The sequence below is a fragment of the Octopus bimaculoides genome, chromosome 2 (assembly GCF_001194135.2).
Source record: "Octopus bimaculoides isolate UCB-OBI-ISO-001 chromosome 2, ASM119413v2, whole genome shotgun sequence".
NCBI lineage: Eukaryota > Metazoa > Mollusca > Cephalopoda > Octopoda > Octopodidae > Octopus > Octopus bimaculoides.
The window spans coordinates 104,623,817-104,650,987 of record NC_068982.1 but is presented as its reverse complement, the minus strand read 5'-3'; the positions used below and the strand labels follow the sequence as shown (position 1 = coordinate 104,650,987).

The 27,171-nt window shown below is 34.6% G+C and overlaps 1 protein-coding gene across 3 annotated transcripts in view; it reads left to right on the top strand.

The window, feature by feature from the left end:
• LOC106882519 (WD repeat-containing protein 3) overlaps positions 1–27,171 on the top strand; it is a 35,787-nt gene that overhangs the window by 3,404 nt on the left and 5,212 nt on the right. For all 3 annotated transcript variants that reach the window (XM_014933231.2, XM_014933232.2, XM_014933230.2), the window contains exons 2-22: positions 177–357; positions 1,030–1,239; positions 2,530–2,648; positions 5,798–5,876; positions 6,277–6,366; positions 8,919–9,020; positions 11,096–11,200; positions 13,145–13,236; positions 13,573–13,687; positions 14,791–14,981; positions 15,989–16,082; positions 16,756–16,857; positions 18,308–18,396; positions 19,174–19,242; positions 19,883–19,955; positions 20,794–20,951; positions 23,102–23,213; positions 23,490–23,624; positions 24,657–24,704; positions 25,426–25,491; positions 26,878–26,943. In XM_014933231.2, the coding sequence (XP_014788717.1) occupies positions 187–357; positions 1,030–1,239; positions 2,530–2,648; positions 5,798–5,876; positions 6,277–6,366; positions 8,919–9,020; positions 11,096–11,200; positions 13,145–13,236; positions 13,573–13,687; positions 14,791–14,981; positions 15,989–16,082; positions 16,756–16,857; positions 18,308–18,396; positions 19,174–19,242; positions 19,883–19,955; positions 20,794–20,951; positions 23,102–23,213; positions 23,490–23,624; positions 24,657–24,704; positions 25,426–25,491; positions 26,878–26,943 (2,286 nt within the window). In that variant the 5' untranslated portion in view covers positions 177–186. The remainder of the gene's footprint in view (positions 1–176; positions 358–1,029; positions 1,240–2,529; positions 2,649–5,797; positions 5,877–6,276; positions 6,367–8,918; positions 9,021–11,095; positions 11,201–13,144; positions 13,237–13,572; positions 13,688–14,790; positions 14,982–15,988; positions 16,083–16,755; positions 16,858–18,307; positions 18,397–19,173; positions 19,243–19,882; positions 19,956–20,793; positions 20,952–23,101; positions 23,214–23,489; positions 23,625–24,656; positions 24,705–25,425; positions 25,492–26,877; positions 26,944–27,171) is intronic.

Sequence of the window (27,171 nt, the reverse complement as noted above, 5' to 3'; positions counted from 1 at the left end):
TTAGTATCAATCAAGACGTTGATGAGGCTCGCATGAGCTTCGTCTTTACGTTGGTCCATGTTATTACATCTCAGTATGTCAACAAGATGCTCAACTAACCTCGAGAAACATGCAAATTCAGCATAAAGGAAAATGAATGTAAAATAATGATTATGATGATAATGTTCTGTTTTCAGGTCATATGAAATGGGTCTTACAAAGCAGTATCTTCGATACATTCACCAGGAAACATTTGGTATAATTGGAAGTCACCAATCAAATATTCAATTTCTGAACTACCTCAACACATTTGGGAGATATGTGGCTGTTGCAGCCTGTGAAGATGTTATTATTTGGGATTTGCGTAGTAGAAAAAAGGTAAAAAAAAAAAGATCTTTTATTTCAGTATAATGAAAGTTTTTCCATATTTGCATGGCTCAAGCAAAATACATAGCTGTAGATTTTTATTGACTGGATGCTCCTCCTGTTACAAACCTTCACCTGTTTTAAGTGAGGTAATATTACCCTTTGTCATTTGAATACAAACAGCACAAATTGCTGGACATATTTTCATAAAAGACTGCAAACAAACAGAACCACTTATATGATGGTAATGTTTGTTTACAACTGTCATGTGATGTTAAGATAGGAACACACATAGCAAGTATCTTTCAGTTTCCTTCTTCCAAATCCACTCACAAGACTTTGATCAGCCTACCGCTATAGTAGAAGACACTTGCCTAAAGTGCTATGGGATAGAACACAAAACTACATGCTTACTTCTGTGTGTGTGTGTGTATTTATATATATATGTATATATATGAACTTCAGTTGAAATATGTTTGTGACATATTTTAATTTCTAATGGCAAATTCACTGCAGTTACCATGAAGAAAAAATTCTTTCTTATAGTAAAAGATGTAAAAACACCATATCTACCCAGTGCTTACTCCTATTGGATGGCCAGATGGCTATATATCTGAAATTAAGTTATTCAATACTGCAAAATTTTCTGTGCATGCTTCTCATATTATTTTATGTTTGTTTCAGGTTTCAGTTCTAAAAGGTGAAAAATTTCCTGTCACAGCTTTGAAGGTGTCTCTGAATCACAAACAGCTGTCAGTTGGTTATGTCAATGGTATGATTAACGTGTTTGATCTGGAGAATCGAGAGACCCTGTTCAAGTTTAATGGACACAGATCTGCTGTTACAGTTCTCAACCACAACAAAGATGGTTTCATTCTGGTGTCTGGAGGAAATGTGAGTACTTTTTGGTTAGAAATTATTTGATATATGCTTCGGGCATTAGTTAGAAGTTCAAATATTACCACTGTAAATTGAACCTGGGTTGTAAACTTGGTTTGTTAGTACTACCTATACAGCAAAAATTGATTTAACATGGTGAGGATAAATATGAAGTCTCCTTTTAGGAAGCAGTCCAATTACCAAATGTGCCTACATTTATTCCACTGTTTGAATTTGGTGAAGTAACTTGTCATCATTCACATTGAAAAAAATATACGTAACTTGTTCAGTTATATTTCTTTTTATTATTTTTATTTAAAAATAAGTTTTAGTTTTATATTGTCACTTCTTGTATATTTTTGTTACCACCAGTTTTCCTTCTAAGCTGTGCACATGCAGGCAAGTTTTATGTAAAAAAATGTGCTCACAAGGTTTTCAAGTTGAAGTTAAAATTGTTCATGGATGTGCAAAGAAAGACAAAATTTGCACACAATGCCAAAATTTATGTTCACATCCACAGTGAAAACTTAGAAGGAACATTTCTTCCTGCCAGTCTTTTTACCCACCTTCACCAACCTGATTATCACTATTATAACAGTAATAACTACCATGATTTCTTTACCTATGTTGCTGTGCTTGTAGGTGTTTGATTTGGTACCTTTAGGCCATAGGTCTGCTTAAGCATAGCTCATATTTACTGGAGTTACTCAACATGAAGCAGCACACATGTCAATGCATCAATGAAAACAAATTGATTAAGAATTATGTTATGATTATTTAATGCAGATCTAGTAATGTTCTATGTAACTTTAAATCTGAAACTGTGTAGGAATAGTGTTTGTAGAATCACACTAGCTGTTAAGTTAAGCTGTTCAGTTACTGATCATATGGTTGTAGGTTCATACTGTCAGTTTGATCATGTAACTCATAAAACAGGTAATTTGCTTACTTGATGGTTGGTTGGGTTAAGGTTATGTGCAGTGGTAATGTTAGTTAAATTTGCTGTGGTTCAGTATAAATTCTCAGCATTCTGAATCTGCAATTGAAGTTCCATTTCTTGTTGGAATCACCTCATTTATCTTGTTAATGCCTTAGAAATTGGGAGCATCACATCTGTTATCCTTCCATTGGAAAGCTGAAATGTTCTGTTTTTAAATTTTTTCATCAATTCTTATTTTTATATTTGGACAGTGATTAGTAAAGTCTTTGATCTACCTTCTTTACTTCCATTATTTTCTAATCCATTATCCAATGTAATCTCCTTATGTCTAGTTTATATGATTTTTAACATGCCAACTATTTCAGGACACTGATGTTATTTTGTGGGATCTACTGCAAGGAACTGGTATGTACCGATTAAAAGGTCACAAAGGAAGCATAACACAAGCAGTATTTCTTTCTGAAGATAATGTATTAATTACCAGGTAATTCTTGGAAATTGTTTGGTAAAAATTTTATTTACTCAAAAAATTTACTCTAATATAACTGGGAGCTGTGTTGTTGGTTATCACCTTTATTGTGTGGTTCATAGTTTATACCATAAGATTTTTGATTGTTATCTATATTAATATCTGTTGTTGTTAGCATTCTGTCGTTTACGACGTCGAGGGTTCCAGTTGATCCGATCAATGGAACAGCCTGCTCGTGAAACTAACGTGCAAGTGGCTGAGCACTCTACAGACACGTGTACCCTTAATGTAGTTCTCGGGGATATTCAGCGTGACACAGTGTGACAAGGCTGACCCTTTGAATTACAGGCACAACAGAAACAGGAAGTAAGAGTGAGAGAAAGTTGTGGTGAAAGAGTACAGCAGGGTTCGCCACCATCCCCTGCCGGAGCCTCATGGAGCTTTAGGTGTTTTCGCTCAATAAACACTCACAACGCCTGGTCTGGGAATCGAAACCACAATCCTATGACTGCGAGTCCGTTGCCCTAACCACTGGGCCATTGCGCCTCCACATTAATATCTGTAGCTATGGGCTATATCTTAAGATCCATTGCCTTGTTATCATCATCTACATTATATGTTCCACCGTCGTAAATTAAAATTATCATCTATAATCACATGACTCATAATAGATTCTGTGAACATTATAAAACCTAGAAATTGTATGTAAGTTATCCATAACAGAGTTGTGAAAAATTCTACATATTATTTCTCAAGAAAAAAATATATATGTACGTTCTGATGTCATATTGTGTCTTTCCAGTATCTCTTCCAACATTATATCAGTTTGTACTTCAGAACTTGTTGGCTGTACTTCAACTAATTTATTGCAGTCATCTCTGATTCTTGCCTTTTGTACTGTTTCTTTCTAAATTGTATGAAATGGAACTTTTATTTTATCACAATAGTTTAATCAATTTAATTGTTGTGAATAACAGAATCAAAATGGCCAGTGTGACATTCCAACAAACACTGGAGTATGTTAAGATGTTTAATTTATAGATAAGGGGACTTATTTATTTTCATACAATTGCTACTCCTTCTCTTAGCAGCTAACATGTTTAACTTTTAATATTTAAACTGGCCATATCTGGCTAAAATATTCTATCTTTTTTATCTTCAAATCAGCCACAATGTCATTTAAAAATAAACAATCACATCATCAAAATGTCAGGGCTATGAGATAGTGCATCATCCATTCAAACCAATGTGAATAAATAAGATTTACATTTGACAGAGTAATCTGTATGCTAAAAGGTTAATCTTAACAAATTAGAACTTTTTTTCTTACATACTGAGCCAAACATTGTAACCCTACAAAATCGTACAACTTTTGATAATGCTTAAAAATGGCTTGAAGAAGCTTATATGAAACCATCATCATCATTGTTTTAATGACCACTTCTCCATACTCACGAGTAAGATGGAATTTGTCGAGGTAGATTTTTCTATACACTCTCTGAGCGGTTGGCGTTAGGAAGGGCATCCAACTGTAGAAACTCTGCCAAATTTAGATTGGAGCCTGGTGTTGCCATCCGGTTTCACCAGTCCTCAGTCAAATCGTCCAACCCATGCTAGCATGGAAAGCGGACGTTAAACGATGATGATGATGATGATGATGATGATGATGCCCTTCTTGCTACCAAATCTCAACATGGAAGACTGGAAACAAAGGACACCACTTGTATGGTGATGGCACTTGTTTACAACTATCATGTGAAGTCGAGGCAAGGAGATAGTAACAAGCACTTGTGTAAGTGTGTGTGTGTATGTATATATATATATATATATATATATATATATATATATATATATATATATATATATATATCTTATAGTAAAAATGGATACGTAAGGGTGGAAAATCACAGGAATAATACCATATGTCCAACACAAGATACAATATGTGTGTTCAATTCCTTCAAGAATCAATAAATGAATTTATAGTATTCAGTCTCTAAAGTGTCTGCCGGCTGGTAACTGCTAGAAATGGCATCCAAATTCCTTTCAAATAACACTTTGTTGTTGCTGCCTTTTGTTGGAAGTAGAGCCTGAGAGAAGCGTGAGTGAACAGTTCAACAGCTAAGCGAAGAAAATATTAACAATATTAACAATATTAACAATACATAATTATACAAAAATTACAGTTTATATATATATATATATATATATATATATATATATATATATATATATATGTATACACACACATACATACACTTATGACAGGCTTCTTTCAGTTTTTGCTTGCCAAATCCACTCACAAGGCTTTGGTTGATCTAGTAGAAGATATTTGCCCAAAATGCCACACAATGTGACTGAACCTGAAACCATGTGGTTGGGAGGCAAACTTCTTAATCACACAACCATACCTGCACCTAGATATTTGGTGTTTATTTCTGGTTACCAGGTGGACAGTGGTATATAGAGTTGAGTGTTCTGTTCAATGGTACAACTAAGCACAAAGTGAACTACGACTGAAGACCGTGAACTTGTTGCTTCACTACTTTATTTACTCATAAAAAGAAAGAGAACAAAGGAAAATTCCTAACTAAAACAGTAAGTACAGGTAATGTTCTTCTATCACAATGGTGGACATTGCTGAAATAACAAAAATGTTTTTTGGCTTTAATAGAATTAGTTCAGCATCTGATCCAGATCAATTAACTACTTGTTTCTCCTGGTACCAAAACTGGTCTTGTATCTAAGAAAAAGATCATAACTTTTAGTTCAATCTCAAAATGCTGAGCCTACAAAGATGACAGAGGACTGAAATATGAGGCACATTACTATACTAAAAAAAACCTGCCCATTACAACAGAATTGAGATCCTAAAACCAAGTTGTCATGTAAAAAACATTGGTGTGGATGCTAGTACCACATAAAAAGCACAGGTGATGGTGCCACGTACAAATCACTCAGTACACTCTGTAAAGTGATTGGCATTAGGAAGGGCATCCAGCTGTAGAAACCAAGCCAAAATAGACTATGGAACCTGGTGTGGCCAGTTCCTCTCAAGCTATCCAACCCATGCCAGCATAAAAAATGGATGTTAAATGTTGATGATGATGATGATGATTTTAAACTTTGATATTTTGCATTTAACATTAAAATTTTGTTTCTAGCTCAAAGGACTCCCTAATAAAACTATGGGACTTGGACACCCAGCATTGCTTTGATACCATTATTGAACACCGCAGTGAGGTAAGATTCCTTTTTGAAATATGGATAATCCTATGTCCTCCTCTTTGTGATGGTAATCATTATCATCATTTTTTGGTTTGTGGTGCTACATCCCATCATATATTTTAATGTTTTGTCATTGTATTTTTCTGCATCAGCTTGTAGCACTTATTGCATTTGTGTTACTTGTTTGTATTAGCATAATCATCTCATCCTTACACACAATATTTTTATTGAGAAGTCACATTTTAATTTTTTTGTTCAACTTCTTTAAGCAATTCAACAGACCATTCTTAATCCTTATCATTATTTGAGAATCTGCTCAAATATTAATTTATTAGTTAGTTGTTTTATCATAGTCTTTCTTGTTGCTTCTTGTACCCCTTAATTCATGTTATTTCCTAATATTTTTGTTTTGCAGGTGACAGATATTCTTGTTACAAAAAATAACGAATTAATTACTGGATGCGCTGATAATGAACTTCGTTTCTGGGGACTTCAATCAAATTCTGTAAATATTCTTTTACTTATTGTTTATGTAGATCAGTTTTCCCAAACTTTTTTTTACTTGCAGCATACTTTGAACAACAAAGTGCACCAAAAATTATTTTGGTACAATTTGTACAGAAATTCAAAAAATTTAAACTGCAGAAAATTAGTGTACAGAGTGTTTGGGATAAATTTGATAGTGATTCTGCAAAGAGGTTTGGAAGTACTACTATGAATGACTGATAAATGTAGTCTACTTAATATGGACTCAACAGAGGGGTCAGCTATCCAAATAGACAGTAGCCTGATGAATAATGCAATTAAGGATATGAAGACGGAAAGCTCCTGGTCCATCAGAAATCACTGCTGAGATGCTTAAAATCTCTGGCAGTGTGAGATACAGCCTAATCACCTGTATAGTTAATCAGTTTGACTATGAGAAAGTCATACCCAATGACTGGTGTCCTGCTCCCATATTTGGTGGTCAATGAAGAAGCTTGGGATAGATGAGTGGTTTATGAGAGCTGTACAAGCCATTTTAGAGATGCTGTCAGTGAGGTGAAAGTCAGCAATGAGTGTAGCAATGAATCTAGTGTATGGGTAGGAGTTCATTAAAGACCAGTACTCAGTCCCCTCTTGCTTATAGTCCTCCAGGCCATAACAGAGGAATTTAAGACTGACTGCTCTTGGGAGCTTCTCAATGCTGATGACTTTGTTCTTATTACTGAATTATTATCAGAACTAGAGAAGAAATTTCAGATGTGAAAACAAAGGGCCTTAGAATTAATTTAGCAAAGTCCTTAGAAGTAGGAAAACAGACAGATCACAAATCCCTTCAGGGAGATGGCCCTGCTCAATACGTAGAAAAGATGTTGGTAGAAACCCCATTGGATGTACTCAGTGCAAGCTATGGACATGTGAGAGGTGCAGCAGTATCATGGGAAAGTTAACAGAGGAAGTAGTCATTGTGTGTGGTAGATGTGCAGGTACAATAAACACTAAGAATTTACAGAAACTAGACACCCTCAAATGTTCAGTGAGTAGAAGTAGTAGATAGCTTCTATTACCTAGGCAACCAATTTAGCAGTGGAGGAGGAAGCTCTAAAAGTGTACTTGCTAGACTAATAATGGACTGGGCCATTTTCAGAAAGCTACTACTTTTGTTGATAACAAAGGATCTCTCTCTCTCAGATTGAAAGGCAGATTGTATGATGCTTGTGTACAAACAGCTATGCTACATGACAGTGAGACATAGGCTGTGACTACAGAGGACATGCATAGGCTCGAAATAAATGAAGCCAGCATGCTCTACTGGATGGGTGATGTCAGTGTGCAGGTACAACAGAGTGTAGATGATTTAAGAGAGTGCAAGAGAGAAGACTGCTGGTATGGTCATGTGATGTTTATGAATGAGGACAGCTGCATAAGTACTGATCTTTAATTGTGGAGGGAACTTGTGACAGAGGTAGACCCAGGAAAACCTGGGATAAAGTGGTGAGAAATGATCTTCAGATATTGAGCCTTACAGAAGAGATGATAAGGGACTGAGACATCTGGTGATTTTCTGTGCTTGAGAAGTCATTCAAGCTAAGTAAAATCATGTCTGTCTATACATACAAACACATCCTTTACAGCCACATTCCCTTTCCCCTCATGCACACACACATAACTCTGTCCTCTGGAAAAACTCCCCTACAATCCATCTTCCCAACACACCCACCACCTACTGCAGACCCCTCTACTCTCCCTCATGTACCTATCCATACATTCTCATGCTTTTACATATCTACTATATCTACCTCTCAGCCACCCCAATTCCTCTTACCATCACTTGATATCTCTAAATATTTCCCCTCACACTTTTATAGACCATCTCCTCTATCCCCTCTGTACTTCTTATATTCCCTCCCTACTGTTCCCTGTGTAGGCCCTCTCTCTCACTCTGTCTCTATCTTTCTCTCACTTTTTTCTCTTTCCTATTTTTACATCACATTTTCTTTTCAATGGCTACAAACAAAGAATGGTTTGTACATATGAATTATTGTTCAGTTTCTTTTTTAACACCTAACCATTAAACAATAGAGTTTTGGGCTTCCTGTTATTGCTTAACTTTGTTAGTTCTGATTCAGTAGACCTATGATTACGTATTCAAGCCATGACCATTCCATCTTTTTAGATTCAATTTACTTAGAGCTATTTTATTCAATGTATTCTTTCTATTTTAGCATGATAGTGATTTGAGGATATTTGGCTGGTATTTCCAATTGCTCAAGTGAGCCCTTTTTGGCTCCTATGGTTTATGTTTTTAAGTTGAGGCAGCAGCATAATGTCTCTTCTCTTGGGACATAGTAAAGCAGTTAGCCTGACATCTTAGCTTGGTGATTACTTTTATTGCTATACATATATTAGTTGTGCATTTATGTAAATATCTAAATTTGTGGACTCATCTAACCCATATTAAAATGCAAATGTAACATATAAAACTGTTGAAAAGAAGACAGAAAAATAAAAAGCTATCTTGATTAATAATAACTCTACTAAAGTGATAGTTTAACAATTTTCTTTCCATTCTAGAACAAACAAGATGACTCAGAAGCTCCATTGAAAAAAGCTCGAATTGAAGAAGTGAAAACAGACCAAACAGATTCAACTGAAAGTCAGCGAGAAGAGGAATTTGTAAATTATTATTATTATCATCATCATTATTATTGTTAAAGTAGCAGCTGCAGAATCGTTAGCAAGATGGACAACATGTTTTGTGGCATTTTTTCTGGCTCTTTATGTTCTGAGTTCAAATGCTGCTGAGGCTGACTTTGCCTTTCTCCTTTCGAGGTTGATGAAATAAGTACTAGTTGATCAAGGGGTCAATGTGATTGACTAGCCTCCTCCCACTGAAATTTCAAGCCTTGTGCTTATGGCAGAAAGGATTGTTATTCTCATTGTCATTATTATGAAGGTGGCAAGTTGGCAGAATCATTAGCATGCCAAGCAAAATGCTTAGTGGATTTTGCCCATCTTTTTGTTTTGAGTTCAAATTCTGCTGAGGTCAGTTATGTCTTTCATCCTTTCATTGGGGTTAATAAAATAAGTATCAATTGAGCACTGGTGTCGATGTAATCAATTAGCCTCCTCCCCTCAAACTTACTGGCCTTGTGCTAAAATTTGAAACTAATTTTTATTAAAGTGCTTGTGGCATTTCATCTGGCTTTATGTTCTGAGTTCAAATTCTGCCAAAGTCAACTTTACTTTTCATCCTTTCTGGGTCAATAAAATAAGTACCAGTCAAGTACTGGATCTATGTAATCGACTTCTCCCTCCCCTCAAAAACTGTTGGCTCTGTGCCAAAATTTGAAATCATTATTATTATTACTAGGATAGTTGATTGTTTGAATCATTAGAGTATTGGGTAAAATGCTTTGTGGTGGTTGTTCTGACACTTTACATTCTGAATTTAAATTCTTCGAGGGCCAGCTTTGCTGCTCATTCTTTTGGGATTGATAAAATAAAGTGCCAATCAAATATTGGGGTAAGCATGGTGAAGTGATGATGATGGTTACTTGCAATGGCTATGACCATAGTAATTGTAATTAGTTTGTTCATTCATTTAATGTTTGTTTTCCAAGCTTGCATTATTTGGATGGGGAGTTTCTCTTTTCTTTTATGATAGGATTTTTACAGCTGAATGCTCTTCCTGTCACTAATCCTACATGTTTGTTTAAAAGTATAGGATACTTAGTACGATTGTACTAATTAGTACACTTTATAATTTTATCTGTTATTACCATAGTAACTGTTGTAGATGTTGCCAAACATGTATATCGCTATCACTTTGCCTGCTAACAATGATCAGATTTCATAAAAATTCAATTTTCTCTGAAATAATTCATCATCATCGTTTAACGTTGGGTTGGACGATTTGACTGAGGACTGGTGAACCAGATGGCTACACCAGGCTCCAATATGATTTGGCAGAGTTTCTACAGCTGGATGCCCTTCCTAACGCCAACCACTCCGAGAGTGTAGTGGGTGCTTTTACGTGCCACCGGCACGAAGGCCAGTCAGGCGGTACTGGCAACGGCCATGCTCAAAATGGTGTATTTTACGTGCCACCTGTACAGGAGCCAGTCCAGCGGCACTGGCAACGATCTCGCTCGAATGTCTTTACACATAAAACCAGCACAAGTGCCAGGAAGGCGACGCTGGGCACAGGTGCCATCACGATTTCGCTTTCGCTTGCCCCAATAGGTCTTCGCAAGCCAAGTTTCGTGACCAATGAATTCTTAATTTCTTGAATTTATTCGCTCATTTCTTTGAGAGTTGTTAACAATCAAGATTCAGTTTTTGTTTTCTTTCCTCAGAGAAGAAGTAAATTTTGATTCATTTGAAATTTTTTGCATATATCATTCAGTACAGCAACACATGACTGAATTATATGGTATCGTTTTGTCTTCCAGTTTCTATTGCACATATATTGTATTGTCTTCTCAGGTAAGAAAAAGAACTATACTTGCTGCAACATGGATGTTGTTTATCGCTTTGGTTGAGCAGAGACTATTCCATCTTTCTTAGAATAGCTAGAACTACATTCCCTGTGTCCTTTTGTTTTCTCTTAAAACAGTAATATGGTATCTGAGGGAGATTTCGCTGTTATTTCTAGCAGGTTTTTAGAGAACGTATTGCTGAGACTAAATCTCAACAGCCCACTATGCATTTCTTTAGAGTTTAACCATGCTTTTTTTTTGTTGTTTCAGATTTATCCAATCAAATGTGTCAAAACTGGTTCATTGATGCGTCAAACAAAAGAAAGATTACTTGCCATGAAAACCAATCCTTCAAATAGAGTTCTTGTATGTCTGGTAAGGATTTCTCATTATTGGATATAAAATTATTTTGAAGTGTTATGTCATGGTGGATAAGAGATATTTAGCCAGGAATGTACTGCAGTCTTTTATCTTTTTCTTGTGTCAGTCATTCAACTGTGGCTATGCTGGGGCACTGCCTTGAAGGATTTAGTCAAATGACTTGACCTCAGTACTTATTTTTAAGCCTTGGGGGGCTTATTTTGTTGGTTTCTTTTGCTGAATCACTAAGTTATAAGTATGTAAACAAACCCATGTTGGTTGTCAGGTGGTGGTGGAGGGGTAACAAACACACGCGTGTGCACACACACACACACACACACACACATGACAGACTCCCACACAGTTTCGGTCTACCACATTTACTCACAAGGCATTGATCAGTGTAGTGCTAGAGTAAAAGAGACTTGTCTCAAGTTGCTGTGTAATGGGACTGGACCATGTGGTTGCAAAGCGAGTTTCTTAACCACAGATTGTTCAGATATGTTCTTGAAATATATTCTAGAACCCTAATGATACTACTATGAATAGAATAGAGTATCTTCATTGTCATATGTAATAGTATGGCATATTGAAATATGTCATGTCTTTATAAAGTTCAAAGAAATTAATAGAAAATGTAACAGGTTATAAAATATTAAAATGCACTGTTGTTCTCAGTAGCTTTTTGATTCTTCTGAGTTATTGATGTTACAGAATTTTATATCACAATTTGTTAACATTAGTGTCATTGATTACTCACATTCCAATCATTAGTTCACAATATTTCTGGTTGAGAGAGTGATAAAGGATTGGCTAACCTAATGTGTTAGTAAAGTACTGTTTTTTTTTTCTTTGGTTTTCTCAGTGATGTTTTTTATGCTACACCAATATAAATTGATAAAGGTACCCTTGCATATAAATATGTATGTAAATGTATATAACTAGCTTCCATACAGTTTCCAAATTCCACTTATACAGTATTAGTCAACTGAAGGCTCTGATAGAAGATGCTAAACAAAAGTAGGTGCCCTACTGTAGGTTGCATGCATCACTAAGGTAAGGTTATTGTTGAATTAGTCCTTGTTTTTAGGAACCAAAATCTCAATTCTGAACACTGAATTAAACTGGCTAACGGTAGAATAGTAAGAGTTACCAGTAAGACATAAAAACAAGAAGTTTAAATTTGTGTGTTAGATGTCTTGCAGTTTAGAAAGAATTTCAAAATAGCAAAAAAGTGTTTTAAGGTAGCTAAATTTGAAAACATTCACGACTAATCAAATGTGTGTTCTAGTCACTCTCTTTAGTGACCTCATCAATAATGAGTTTGTCACTTAAAACATTGTCTTTATGGTGCTTAAATATAAACAAAAGATGGTCTGGATGGAATTAAGAGATGTTGCTACAAATAGATGAAATTCATTGTAATTAATAAAATTCGTTTCTTTAGTGAGGTTTTTAAAGGTGACATTTAATGAAGCATATTTAACATGTAATTTCTAAAGACTTACTCTCCTGTTTTCTTTTGGGTGTTTTGTCTACTAATCTGAGAGATTCAACTTCATCTGTCAGGTGAACTATTTTTATATGTATCCATAGACTTGTACAAAGCCTTGCATAATGTGTGATGATATTTAATGTTATAATCTGTTGGAGGTGAAATTACTTTGTGTAGGAGTTGTCTTCAGTTTTATCTAGATTTTTTCATTATCTAATTATTTTTATTATGCCACAAATTCTATGGTACATGTGTAAGTCCTTAACCAACCAAGTTTATAATTTGGTTTGAATTTCCAGCTTGATCTGTTTCCCTTGATAAAAATTGTTAATGCTCTTAGGATATGCTTCAGCATTACAATTTTCTATTTTAATTCTCCTGACGTTTTGACAATATGAAAAACCATTACCTTATTATGTTAATTTTTAATTTGATTTTGATTTTTCCTTCTATGAATGTTCTAGAACAATGATAGCAGTCTAGAGATTTATTTAATGGCTACTGATGAAGAGTTGAAGAAATTAGAGAAGCGAAGGCTAAAAAAACGTAAAAAGAAGTAAGTACATCCTCTTATTCAACCCACTCTTCTGTCTACATTATAACTCTCTCCCTTTCACTAACTACTGATACTACTCTTTCTCTGTCCCTTCTCTTACTTCCTTCCCTAACTCTGTCTCTAGTTGTCTCACCACAAATTCCCTTTCACAACAATAAACCTGTTCCTCACATCATATTTTAACTTCTCAAGACTTTATCTAAATTCACCACCCTTTCTTCTGTTCTCCCTCTCAAATGTTGGGGAGTTTTGTTAATTACTCTAGTTTCATTAGAATGTTAAATCCCACTAAGTAAATTTTAAGGTAAATTTTAAACTTGTTTTTTTTTATTTCAGAGAAGAAACAGAACCTTTAATAGCATTAAAAGATATCTTCAAGAAAATTAGCAGCTTTAAAATAACTCAAAAGGGACATAGTTTTGACTGTTTCTTGGAAAAAAATATCCTAAAGGTATAGTTATTACTTTCTTTGTCATTTTAGTTCATTAGAAGTGTGATTGAAATTGTAACAACCATGCGGCCAAGAGAGGTGACGAGGAATGGCTCCTTTAGTACATCACACAGTCGATACAAATAAAAAATATGAAAAGAGGACAAATGAGTATAGGTGCCAGAATGAAAAGAGAGACACAACCGGTAGAAGGTTTTATTGATATGTCAACATGTATGTGTGTGAGTGTGCCATATAAACATAATAATAGACAGGCTGTCATGTAGATGAAGTGTATGTGTATACAAACGTGTGTGTATGTGTGTGCGAGAGATACAGAGCATAGAAAAAGAGTCTATAAGGATGTTAGAAGAAAGTCCAGACACAAGGATGGTTAAATACCAGTTCGTAGTCAATGTTTACAGTAGTTGAGGCGCTGTAACAAGAAGTGGCGGCAATGCAGAGCCGAGGAGAGACACATGTCGTGTAAAAAGTTGAGGCTTCAATGCTGCTGCCGGTTACTTGGTACAGGAGTTCTCGCAGGTTGTATTTGCTGTTAGCCATGGTGAAGTAAATCATGATTAGTTTTGATTTCTAGTTGCAGCTGTTCAAATTCTGTTTCTGAGAATGTCTTAAAGAAAAAGGCGCCAGTATCTCACAACCTCATTTCCTCTAATAGATAAATAAATAAATCTCTCACACGAGACCAAGTTGTTTTTTGTTTTATGTCAACATATTTAAGTAGAGATTGCTGGGTGGATAACATACTGGATAACCCATATTCCATATCCTTTCTTCACCATGCAAGATATAAGGCACTATGTCCCAAATGGCTCAGTTCACCTGTAATAGGCATTTGTTTGCTTGCAATGTTGAGTTCTGAGGCATCCAAGATGTGAATGGAATTATAATAGAAAAGACAGTAGCATAACAAAAGAAAAAATGTTTTTCATATGTTTATTTCTGATATTAGTGCATTTTACTTTGTTTAAAATGTATATATAAATGAAACTATGTTGAATAGGATTAGAAATATGTGTTATTTTGGGAGTTATAAATATTAAGGATTAGCAGAGGAATTTATAAAATTTACATAATTAAAAAAAAAATTGTATGTTTTTTAGATTGTGTGTTTATCATCCAACAACACCCTGTCATGGTATAACATTGATATCAACACTAGTGAGCAGGAGATACCAGAAACAGAAATCTTAGAAACACAAGGTCACCATACTGAGATCCGGGCACTATCTTTCAGCTCAGATAATACTGCTATCCTTTCTGCCAGTGCTGATTCAGTCAAAGTCTGGGATCGGTAATAAGTTTTTTTTTTTATTATTATAATGCAGGTGTAAAACTTGTAGATTCAAACTGTATCAAAAGCATTGTCTTGTATTTATAGATAAAATCCCTTAATCTGTCAGAATAGCCCTCAGTCTGTTAAACTATGGTTGAAGTAAAATACATGACTTTGATTCAGAATTCATGCTTGCATAATATAAAATGTATTGGGTGTAGAATGGCATCAATTTAGAAACAATAGTATACTCATGAGTTAACATTAATCATTTCTGTTTAATCATTTATGATTCAGATAATATGTGAATAAAAAGAGAATTTTAAATCTTTTCAATGAAGTAAGTTTAAAAGCAAAAAAAATTAATTTGCATAATATAATAAACTATAAAAATGAGCATCACTTAATTTACTCTTTTACTTGTTTCAGTCATTTGACTGCGGCCATGCTGGAGCACCGCCTTTAGTCAATAAAATCTACCCCAGTACTTATTCTTTGTAAGCCTAGTACTTATTCTATCGGTCTCTTTTTGCCGAACTGCTAAGTTACGGGGACGTAAACACACCAGCATCAGTTGTCAAGCGATGGTGGGGGTACAAACACAGGCACACAAACACACACACACATATATACGACGGGCTTCTTTCAGTTTCCGTCTACCAAATCCACTCATAAGGCTTTGGTCGGCCCGAGGCTATAGTAGAAGACACTTGCCCAAGGTGCCATGCAGTGGGACTGAACCCAGAACCATGTGGTTGGTAAGCAAGCTACTTACCACACAGTCACTCCAAAAAAACAATTTTTTATTCTGTATTATACACTGAATATGTTCAGCCATTTCTAATATCCACTTTTTGATGCTTGCATGAGACAGAATTTCTCCAGCTTGATGCCCTTCCTGTCAATATTATATAAATATACCTCTTGTTATATTTATTGTTGTGATAATAATATTTTGTGTTGGATGTCATGTGAGAAACATCTTCATGCATACATAATTATTGCTAATTCTTTTATTGTTTTAGATCTTATTTACAATGTATAGCAACAATGGACTGTGAATATGCTCTCTGTTGCCTTTTCCTCCCAGGAGACCGTTTATGTGTTGTTGGAACAAAGGTAAAGATGTCTATTGTTTAATTCTGTTAGATTTCAATTTGATTTGTCTTTTTATATCCTTTGTTCACTTTTACCTTTTTATCCTTCTGCAGCCAAAAATACCAATCATAAAAAGAGTAATTTAAATATGTGGCTTTGTATTATAAATCTACTGCAAATGAATGAAGCTCTGGCTCTGACTAAGCTATGTAAAAAGAATGGTTGAGTGAAAAAGAATGGTCGAGCCAGCTCTTTCGGCTTCTTTCATGAATAGTGTATTTAATAGACATACATACATACTCACTCTCTTTTACATCCATAAAAAAACAGAACTGATTTTAAAATACAAGTGATTCTCTATTGAAAAGAAAGACGCTAGGACAGGCTTGTGTCTCTTGTCTACCCTTTTTGATCATTTATCTGTCTCTGTTACACCGGTTGCTTGACCTGCTAGAAATAACAGCCAAATATCCACAATTTACCATCTTAAAAAAAGATGGGTACATGGGATTATGTCATTTTAGATACTCCCTAAAAAGACTGGATGGTCATAGTTAGAATGCCTTCGATCATAACTCTGCTCAATCAGAGACAATCTAGGGTTGAACAACAGCATCTGTTTTATTTGCTTGATCTGATGTGTGTGTGTTTTGTTTATTTGTACAACTTCATATTTTGCTTCCTTCATTTCTAGTCAGGAACACTTCAGCTATTTGAAATTGCAACAGCTACATTACTAAGCACCTTTGATGCCCATAGTGGACCAGTTTGGAGTATAAGCTTATCTCCAGACAAGGTAATGTTGGAATTATTTTATCATTTTCTAAAAAATCCACTCCTATCTATGCTTATGAGGAAATTTGAAATGATGTGGCCATTGATATTTGATTGACACATATATACACTGTTTCACACACAGTTCCATGGGTATATATTCCTTTGTTCCTTTACTGGTTTCATTGTTTCAGTCATTTGACTGTGGCAATGCTGGAGCACTGCCTTAATGGTTTTAGTTGAAGAAATTGACCCCAGGATTTATTCTTTGTAAGCCTCATACTTATTCTATCGGCCTCTTTTGTTGAACTAATTTATAATACATACTCCAGCATCTGTCTCACATATTGCTATCTCCTCTCTCTCTGCTTCTTCTACTGTTACTATAATGGCCTCTACTTCTTAAAGCTGGCTGGCATTATGCCACATCCAGCTGAGCACTCCCATCTAACTAATTCCTTCTCTCATCACCATAATTGTGTCTCATCTTCTCTGATCCCACACTAATCACTACACCTAGTCCTTTCCTACTCAGAACATTTTTCTGGAATTCTTTTCCTGCAGTTGTTGATTTGGAAAGTTTTAAGTGGAACATCAATAGCATCAACCTCACTGGTTGAGGAAGGATTATGTAGGTCACAGGTACTGCTCCTTCCTCTAGAGCCTGAAAGCAAAAAAGAAAATGTATAGGTGTAAGTATAGCTGTGTAGTTAAGAATTTTGCTTTAGAATGCTAGCATGGAAAGCGGACGTTAAACGACGACGATGATGATGATGAAACCAGGCATGGTTTTGGGTTCAGTCCCACTGCAATGCACCTTGGGCAAGTGGTTTGTCCTATAGCCCTGGGCTATATATAGCATGCCGGACCAAATGCTGCTAAGCATTTGGTCTGGCATGTTAATGATTCTGCCAACTCATTTTAGTTGTCTGAAATATCAATAAAATCAGATTGGGCTTTGTATGTCATTGGCAATTCATCTTCACTGTTTTTAAGTTCTGACTAGCATTAATGAGGTCACCAACTTGTAACACAAGACCCTTTGACTGAGGGATGGGTTATGGAAGGTATTGGGAGGCAAGAGTGTGGTGGAGGGCTAGGAACAGGCCTCTTGCTGTGGAGGAGATACATGCTACCTCAGCTGGAAAAGGAGAGAAGATGGTAGGGATAAATTGTCAGGATGTGCCCTCAAGACACAAGAGGGTAAATGTGAGGGAGATAGGGACATAGATGTGAGATGTGTGGCTGATGGTTTGGGTGGGAGGGTAGGTGATGCAAAATGGCAAACGGAAGGAATCATGATTACTGGTGAATATCAGTTTGGGGAGAAGGTAAAGGAAAAAGGAATGGGTCAGCAGGGAGGGGATGATAAGTGACAACTGTTTAAATATTATATTATGTATATTTTTATTTAGTATTTAAACAACACTCCTCATATTCTTCAATTGTATTGAAATATTAATTATTTTCAGAATGGCATTTGTTCTGGAGGTGCAGATAAGAACATCAAATTTTGGACATTTGAATGGTTAGTTATCAGTTCTGAGAATGAACAGCCGAGGTAAGTCATAAGACTGTAATTTATTCTTAATCATCATCCTACCTCCACGACATCACCATCAGACTATCTTCTCTTAGAACATCAGCCTACTACAAGGTTTTTCTAGTACTAGGATTTGAATTCTATATTGCATTTAATAAATTGTATATCGTTTATGCCGTAACTTTACTGTTTTTAGACATTCACTTGAAGAATAAGACTTGGACACAGACTTGGTTTATACGGACAGTAATTTTAAGAATTTCTTCTTTTGTTTCAATGCCACCCATTCAATGGGAAAAGGCATAGTTGATTGAATTTAGCTCCAGTACATGACTGGTACTTACTTCATTGACTCCAGACTAATGAAATGTAAAGTCAACTCTGAGGTTTCAATTTATGTAAAAAAATGTGAATATTGTAGAAAACACCCAAGATGCTTTGTATTTGGATCAAACCTGGAACAACATGGTTGCAAAGTGAGCTTTTCAACCATGCTGCTATTCCAGTGCCTATTTACTGATGTACACTTTTATTAAAGTATCTTGGAAAAAATTCTGGGCAACATCATTGCAGGATTTTATTGATGGAGTTCAACACAACTTTCTGGTTTGACAGGATTATTCAACTTATGTCAGCATGGAATACAAACATTAACTGATGATGGTGATGATAATGGCTTGCTCACAATATTTTTTCAACACATAAATAACAGATAGACTTTTCTTTTTTGTTTTCTTCTTTTATTTCTTTGTTATAGATTGTTTTTGTCATTTTGAATGACGTTTTTCTTTTCAGAAAACAACTGACCTTGGAACATCAGAGAACTTTGCTGATGGATGAAGTTGTTCTGGCTGTCATGTACAGGTTCATATAATTTCTATATATATCAGCATTTTATGTCTTTTTTTTTCACACTTGGATGAATTGATATATGTCTGAGTGTGTGTGTGTGTGTGTACATTTTTGATTATATTTGAATCATATAAGATTTAGTGATGTGTTTTTCCATATTTTTTTCTATTTTTTCTTTATTGATTTCCATCCATTTATTTATACACATATAGGATACTTTTGCTGTTGTTGCTGCTAATTAAATTTAAACATTTGCACTCAGTTGTTTATTCACCATGACATGTATGACTGTAAGGAGAAAGATCTCGATATCCATAGCAAAGATGACAACTGAAAATTTCTATGAAATAACCTGCTTAGTGCTACAGATTAAATGTGCTACTGGGGCAAAGTCTTAGCCATTCCAAAGATAGCATGATGGTAGAATGATACAGTTGATCTAGTAGCAAGGGCCAAGAGACAGGCTTGGAAAACTTGGAAAGAAGGTGATAGTAAGGAGTATTATAGAACAGCTGGATAACAATTGTATTTGGCTAAGGCCTTTCTTAATGAAATAATAATAGCAAATGTTGTCTACAATTGTCTTAAAACTGAAAAAATGTGTTGCAAATTGTCATCTAATTTTCATTTTTTGTGTATTTTACCTGTCTAGTCCTAATAACCAGTTGGTGTGTGTTGCTCTCATGGACAATACAGCTAAATTATTTTATGCTGACTCATTAAAGGTAATGCTATATTTTTGTTTTTAATCAACAATGAGAATTCTCAGAGTTGAATTGAATCAGTGGAACTGCACTGTTAACTTGCTAAATCATACTTAACTCTCAATGAAAGACCCCCCTCCCTCCCCACCATCCTTCTATCTATCTAGCTGCAAATGTAAATGTCATGAAAAGGTCAGTATCACTGCTATAGTGAGAGGGAGCATTGTATAAGTGTGTTTTGTTACTTTCAATGTTAATTTTTGTAAATAAATTATATTGTAGTTAGTGTATACATTATAATTGACAAATATTTTGATAGCTTGTGGTGCTAGTACAACCCCTAACCATTGTCTTTTATTGCTCACTGCAACTCCTGTTTTATATCAATATCTTTACTTAGTTTGACATTCTGCAATGTCAAACAGATGTGGGACAAAACTATCTATGTATTGGACATCAAATTAATGCAGGTAGCATTCACTCATCTGGTATCTAATCACCTGCAAGGTTAACTGCAAAAAGTAGAATTGATTGAAACACTTTCAGTATAGCCTGAAATCACAGTTTAAAATAAGGTCTAAAGAAGATAAAATTACATTTTAAAAGACTACTATTTTTGTAATATAACTATGGTTCTATCTCTAAAAATGTTTTAGCTTTTCATTCACCATGACCATATTCTTTTACATTGAATTTATAGTTTACAACATTTCTTTTCAAGAATTCTGAATTAGCAATTTTTACTGTTTTTTTATGAAGTGTCAAACTTTTTCTTTAAATTAAATGAATTGATTTTAGTTATATTTATTTTGTTTTAGTTTCATGTTTATTCATTTGGTATTTTCTTTTTTTTTTTTAGTTCTTTGTCTCACTCTATGGACACAGTATGCCTGTGCTGTGTCTAGATGTTTCATCTGATAGTGAGTTGATTGTTACTGGTTCAGCAGATAGAGATGTCAAATTATGGGGCACAGACTTTGGAGACTGCCACAAGTCACTTTTTGCACATGATGGCAGGTAAGAAATGGCAAATATTTTGCTGATTTTTCCTTCAGGTTAAATTTTTTTTCCTGTATAATACTTCTATTTTTGGTTTTTGGGTAATAAAGTCTAAAAAGACAAATTGGCTTAGTAATCTCATTATTAACAAGGCAGAATATATTAGAACAACCTATGTATATAAAAGTACTGTAAAAGTATTCCATCGAACAACTCATTGTAAAAATACTGCTATTGTATCAAATATATTGCTACATCTGTCTCTTCTTTTAAGCTGTCATTCTTTTCTAAATAAGATATTCAATAATTTTTCCATTAACTTCTACATTATTGTTAAAAGATTTCTATCTTTGTATATGTGTTTGTCATCTTATATTCAAACATCAAAACTTAGTTTGATTGATTCCATACTTAAAAAAATATGTCTTTTTTATACCCAACTTATTTTCATAAGTTACAGATGTTGTCTTTTCCTAAAATAATACAAGAATAAAGTAAAACTATCCATTATTTTTGGGATGAGGAATTATGTACATTATTTACAATAGATGGTTAGGTGTTCTCACCTTGTTTGTTGTTATAACGTTTCGGCTGAAGTACTGTCTAGCCTTCATCAGGTGTTCTGGTGGAATTTCAAACCCAACCCTTTATTTGACTAATGGGATACACTGTTCTCATTCCTAAGGTATGTTGCTGATGTTATTTTTCTGTTGATTGAACTGGGATTGAACTTAGAATCTGTGGGTTAGTAGCCTGTGCTCTTATCCACTACGCTATATGCCTGCGGGCAATTATAGAGTGAATTTTAGGGCTTATAAAACTAGTATTTTATCTTTTCTTAATACTGGGTCCAATTTTACATTCATATCTGCACTGGGTCTGCTTAAGAGGTTGTGTCCTAGCATATGTGCTGCCTCTTTTAATTTTTGTATTTTCCAGTGGTATTCTCTGTCAATTATTTTAACTTCATCCCACAGCGGGAGGTGGTCTCTGTTTTTCCATACATGATCGACTATATCCAATTATTCACAACTTTACAATGTTCCTCTACCCTTACTTCAAGGGGGTGGTCATGCCTTTGTATAACCTACCACAACTGCATGGAATAGAGTACACAGAGTTTTCAGTCATATTCTCTTTTTTGGGTGGTTTTACTTGGAGAAGATATTTGTGAACTGTTGTATTACTTCTGAATACTGTCCTGATGTCATATGGAAAATTAAAAGAGGCTGCACATATGCTAGGACACAATAATCTTCTAAGCAGACCTAGTGCAGATATGAATGTAATATGGGAACTGGTATTAAGAAAAGATAAAATATTAGGTTTATAAACCCAAAAATTCACTCTATAATTCAATGGTATATAGTGTAGTGGATAAGAGTGTGGGCTACTAACCCTTGGATTCTAAGTTCAATCCCAGGCAGGGACTTGAAAAATAATATCAATAGAAAAATAACATCAGCAACATACCTTAGGAATAAGAACAGTGTACCCTATTAGTCAAATAAAGGGTTGGGTTCGAAATTCTACCAGAACACCTGATGAAGGCTGGAGAGTACATCAGCCAAGACAAAGAAGGTGAGGACACTTATCCGCCCATTGTAAGTAAGAATAAGTAGTATATATATATTTATTCATATTATGTATTTGTGTGCCAGTCTATTTATATTCACCTTTACTCCCAAAGATCTTATCATCATTTAACATTCATGCTCTGTGCTAGCATGGGTTGGACACTTTACAGTATCTGATGGGTTCAAGGACTGCATCATGTGCCAGTGTCTGTTTTGGCAGGGTTTCTACAGTTGAATGCCCTTCCTAATGCCAACCATGTACTGAATGCATTTTTCATGCCATTGGCACTAATGAGGTCACCATGCAGCTTGCAAGACTACAGAATCTGACGAGGGGGTTAAAGTATGAGAGAAGGTAGGGGAACAGGTTCTTGTTGTCGAGGAGCTACATGATTACTCACATTTAGAAGGGAGAGTGGGAATGATCAATAAGAGCTGCATTGAGATAAATAGGTAATAGCATAAACATTAAGAAACATTACTATCATTTATTTTGGAAATTGTGATATCTGTAATAAATAATTCTCCAAGTTTTTATATTGCATAGGTATTTTACACTTTGTTCAGTATCTTATGGTTCTTATCTTTCAGTGTCACTTGTGTTAAATTCATTCCAAACACACATATGTTTTTCTCCTGTGGGAAAGATAAAAAAATCCGCCAATGGGATGGGGATCATTTCCTGCCAATTTTAACATTACAGGTAATCATTCTTTGAATTAATCTTACTTTCAACTTATATTTTGTGGAATAAAACCATTTAAATGTTTCCATTTATTTCCACTGCTCTTGATTCCATTTAGTGTTATTGTGCCCCAAAACAGAAAAGAGTATTTTCTGTAACCTGTTCTACCAATTTACTCTCTTGTAACCATTTCACTAAGTATTGAAATCAATACTAACTCTCTACAAATATATTGCATTTAAGACTTTTACAATGTTAAAAATAATTTAATATCTGTGTTTATCTTGTTTTTAGGGTCACCAAGATCAAATACGTTGTTTAGCTATCAGCCCTAGTAGTAATTTTCTTGTGTCAGCATCACATGACAAATCAATACGTCTGTGGGAAAAGACAGAAGAAATAGTTATACCAGATGAAGAAAAGGAAATGGTAAGCATTTTTTTCTTTAAAAGATATATATCATCATTATCATTTAATGTTCATCTGCCATGCTGGCATGGGCTGAATGATTCGACAGGATCTGATGAGTTGGAATACTATCAAACTCTGATGCCTGCTTGGCATGATTTCTATATTTAAATGCTTTTCTTAATGCCAGCCACTTTACAGATTGTACTAGGTGATTTTTTTTGAGGCACAAGTACTAGTGAAGTTGTGAGGTTGTCATGTAACTCACTGACTGAGTGGGAGTATAGTAGAGGGAGATGGTTTTATGCTAAAGAATGATAGATGGATAGGAACAGGTTTCTTGCTGAAGGGAAATACATGGCTACCTCACATTATATAAGGGTGGGAGTAATTGGCATGGAGCTGGAAAAAGAGGTAAAGATGATGGTGATGATATGTCTGGGTGTACCTTCAAGAGGGTATGTAGAAGAGTGGGGACAAGATCAGGAAGGGCAGGTGGGTAAAGTTTGTAAGAATGTGGAAGGAGAGTGAGAGATGGGTGGGAGTGAGTGTTGTGAATGGTAAACAAAAGTGGGGATGTGATTGATGGTAAATATGAGTTGGATTGGGAGGTGATCAGAAACAAAAGTAGCTCAGTGCAGAGGAGGAGATAAGAGGTAGTACAAAAAGGGTGAAGAGCCGCAGAATAAACTGTAGGGAGATAATGACTTGGAATAGGTGGGTAAAAGTTGCTAGTGAGTGGCAAAGGTGGAGTGGTAATTGTTGATAGCAGATATGAAAGGGTGTTAAGGATGAGACGAGTGTTAGTAGAACAAAAAAGGGTTAAAACTTGGTAGTTCTGTGTTCATTTAATTACAGCAGCAGAAAAATGCAGTATTTAGAAGAATGATGAAGGGATGAATAATAGGAAGGTGAGAGGATGGGAAAGATTAATAGGGATAAATTTTATTTGTATACATAGAAATATGCACATAATTTTATCCACTTTCTTTAAATAATTCAATTATTTTCCTACACTACCCATCTTCTAAACTCTGATCTTTAACTTTTCAGGAAAGAGAAGAAGAACTTGATAAAGAATATGAAGAAACAGAATTACAGGTAAATTGGTTTTATGCAAAGTTGGAATTTGTTAAACTTATTTATTAGAAATGGTAAGAAGAATTTTGGAAAAAAATGTGTTAAGTTTAATGGCCAAAGTATGCTGAAGGCTTGATTGTGTTGGTAAGAGTATATGATGTTACATTCTGGATAGATAGAGGGAGAGAAAGAGAGAGCTTTCTCATTCTTTTTTTTCCTGACTTTCTCTCAGATGCAGAAGATAGGTAGGAACAGACTATTGTATCAATATATAGATTAAGAAGATAAAAGAATAAATGTTATTGAGTATATCAGTTTTTATTTTTATTGAACTGCATGTGACCTAATTTTGATTCACAGGTGTAGCAATTTCAGTAAAGATGCAAATGCTCATAGGAGATGAATGAATATATAAATTTTCATATGTATTTCTTCAGAAATCTCTAGAAACATTATAAATAATCAATATTACTTGTATTGATAGAATGACAAGAATGTCTTTGCATTTTCTTTATGAAATTCATATAACATTCAAAAGTTGTGACTACTAAATAACAGTTAAAACTCCAATATTCCAGTCATGTTTTAATTTTCACTTTGAAAGAACTTATAGGGAGAAAATTATACTGGTATATGTTTGTATTGAAATGAAATGTAAAATAATTTATATTTCTATTAGAAACTAATGCTTCAATATTGTTGCTTCCCTAATAAATGTTTGTCTTTTTTCTTCTTACTTTAGATTCCAGGAGAAATTTCTAAAGAAGTTAGCCATGCCTCACGTATGTCTCTTGAAACAGTAAAATCTGTGAGTTTTTGCATATGATTTTCTATATTTATTCCTCACTTCATTACAAGGATATCCTCTATATATTCTGAAGTCTGCAATGCTTAAATTAGCCTAACATTGTTTAAGTATAATTCCATTGATTTTTTATTCTCTGTATCTTAATGATGTCAGTCTATTAATACTAAGAAGACATGTCTTTTGAATGTCATCATCATTATCTTCATTTATTGTCCATGTTTTGTGCTAGTATGAGTTTGAGGATTTGACAGAATCCAATAAGTCCAAGGCTTATACCATGCTCCAGTGTCTGCTTTGGCAGGGTTTCTATGGTTGGATGTTCTCAACACCAGCGACTTCACAGCATATGCTGGGTGCTTTTTTTGTGACACTGGTACTAGTGAAGTTGTCATGCAGGGGAGAAAGAGTGGCTTTATGCTAAGAGATGAGGAATCAAAGTATGAGAGAAGGGGACATAGCAGGTTTGTGTTGTTAAGGAGCTACATGGCAACTCACATTTAAAAGAAGATGGAGCTGCAAAGAGATGATGAGTGGTGATAAAGTGTCCAAGTGACCCCTCAAGGTATGAGATGAGTAGAAGTGAGAGAGGACCAAGGAACTAAGAGGAACTAAAATGTTTGTAAGAATGTATGGGGGAACAAGAGAGAGGGAAAGAGGGAGGTAGGCAACATGATTGGATGAAAAAAAAAATGTTTATATCTTGGAGAAATTACATTTTTGAATGCAGTCTCAGCTCAGAGGTCTTGTATATCAAAGAAAGTGAGATTTACAGTAATATCTGAGCTTTCTACTAAAATTTCTAAAAATTCGTTTTTCCCACCGTGTGACATCTTTGGTAGATGCATTAACCATAGCCTCTGGTTGATCCTAGCCTTCTGGGTGAATTTGGATAAATGCAAATTGTATAGAAGCCTGTTAGATGGACTACACCTGTAAGCCAAACATCTAGTCATGATGCACTTGTATCATAATGACTGCCTGAGAATTAGATTAAAGGTAAATTTATCTGTGGAATATTTAGGCACTCTGCATATTAATTCAATGTGCAGCTTGTCCAGTTGACTGAACAACTGGATGTTTAAATGCTGAAATTGATTTGAGATTCTATTTAGTATGTTTGTAAGCATGTGTAAATAAAAAACAGCTTTATTGCAGGATATTGGTAAAAGATATTCTATTCTTAACATTTAATATGATCTCTTGAATTGATAATGGAATTTGCTGTAAAAAAAAAGAACCTATTCAATAAATTAAAGTTATGTCTTAAAGCTTGATTTTAACAAATTTTTGTTAACACAATAATTTATATATTTTGCTTCATATACAAATAACATTTTATTTGAGCAAATGTTTTATAATTCATTTAATTTTATATATTTTTCTTAGATTGATAAATTAATGGAAGCAATAAGTCTTCATCAAGAAGAGTCTAGAAAACCAGAAAAAGAAAGAGTAAGCCATTCAATTTTTTTCACATGCATGTAAAAATATATACAATACATACACACATGTGCATAGACACACTCACTGTGTAGATTTAGTAGACAGAAACTGAAAGAAGCCTGCCATATATATAATATATATATATATATATATATATATATATATATATCATCATTGTTTAACGTCTGCTTTCCATGCTGGCATGTGTTTGACTAAGGACTGGCAAGCCAGGAGGCT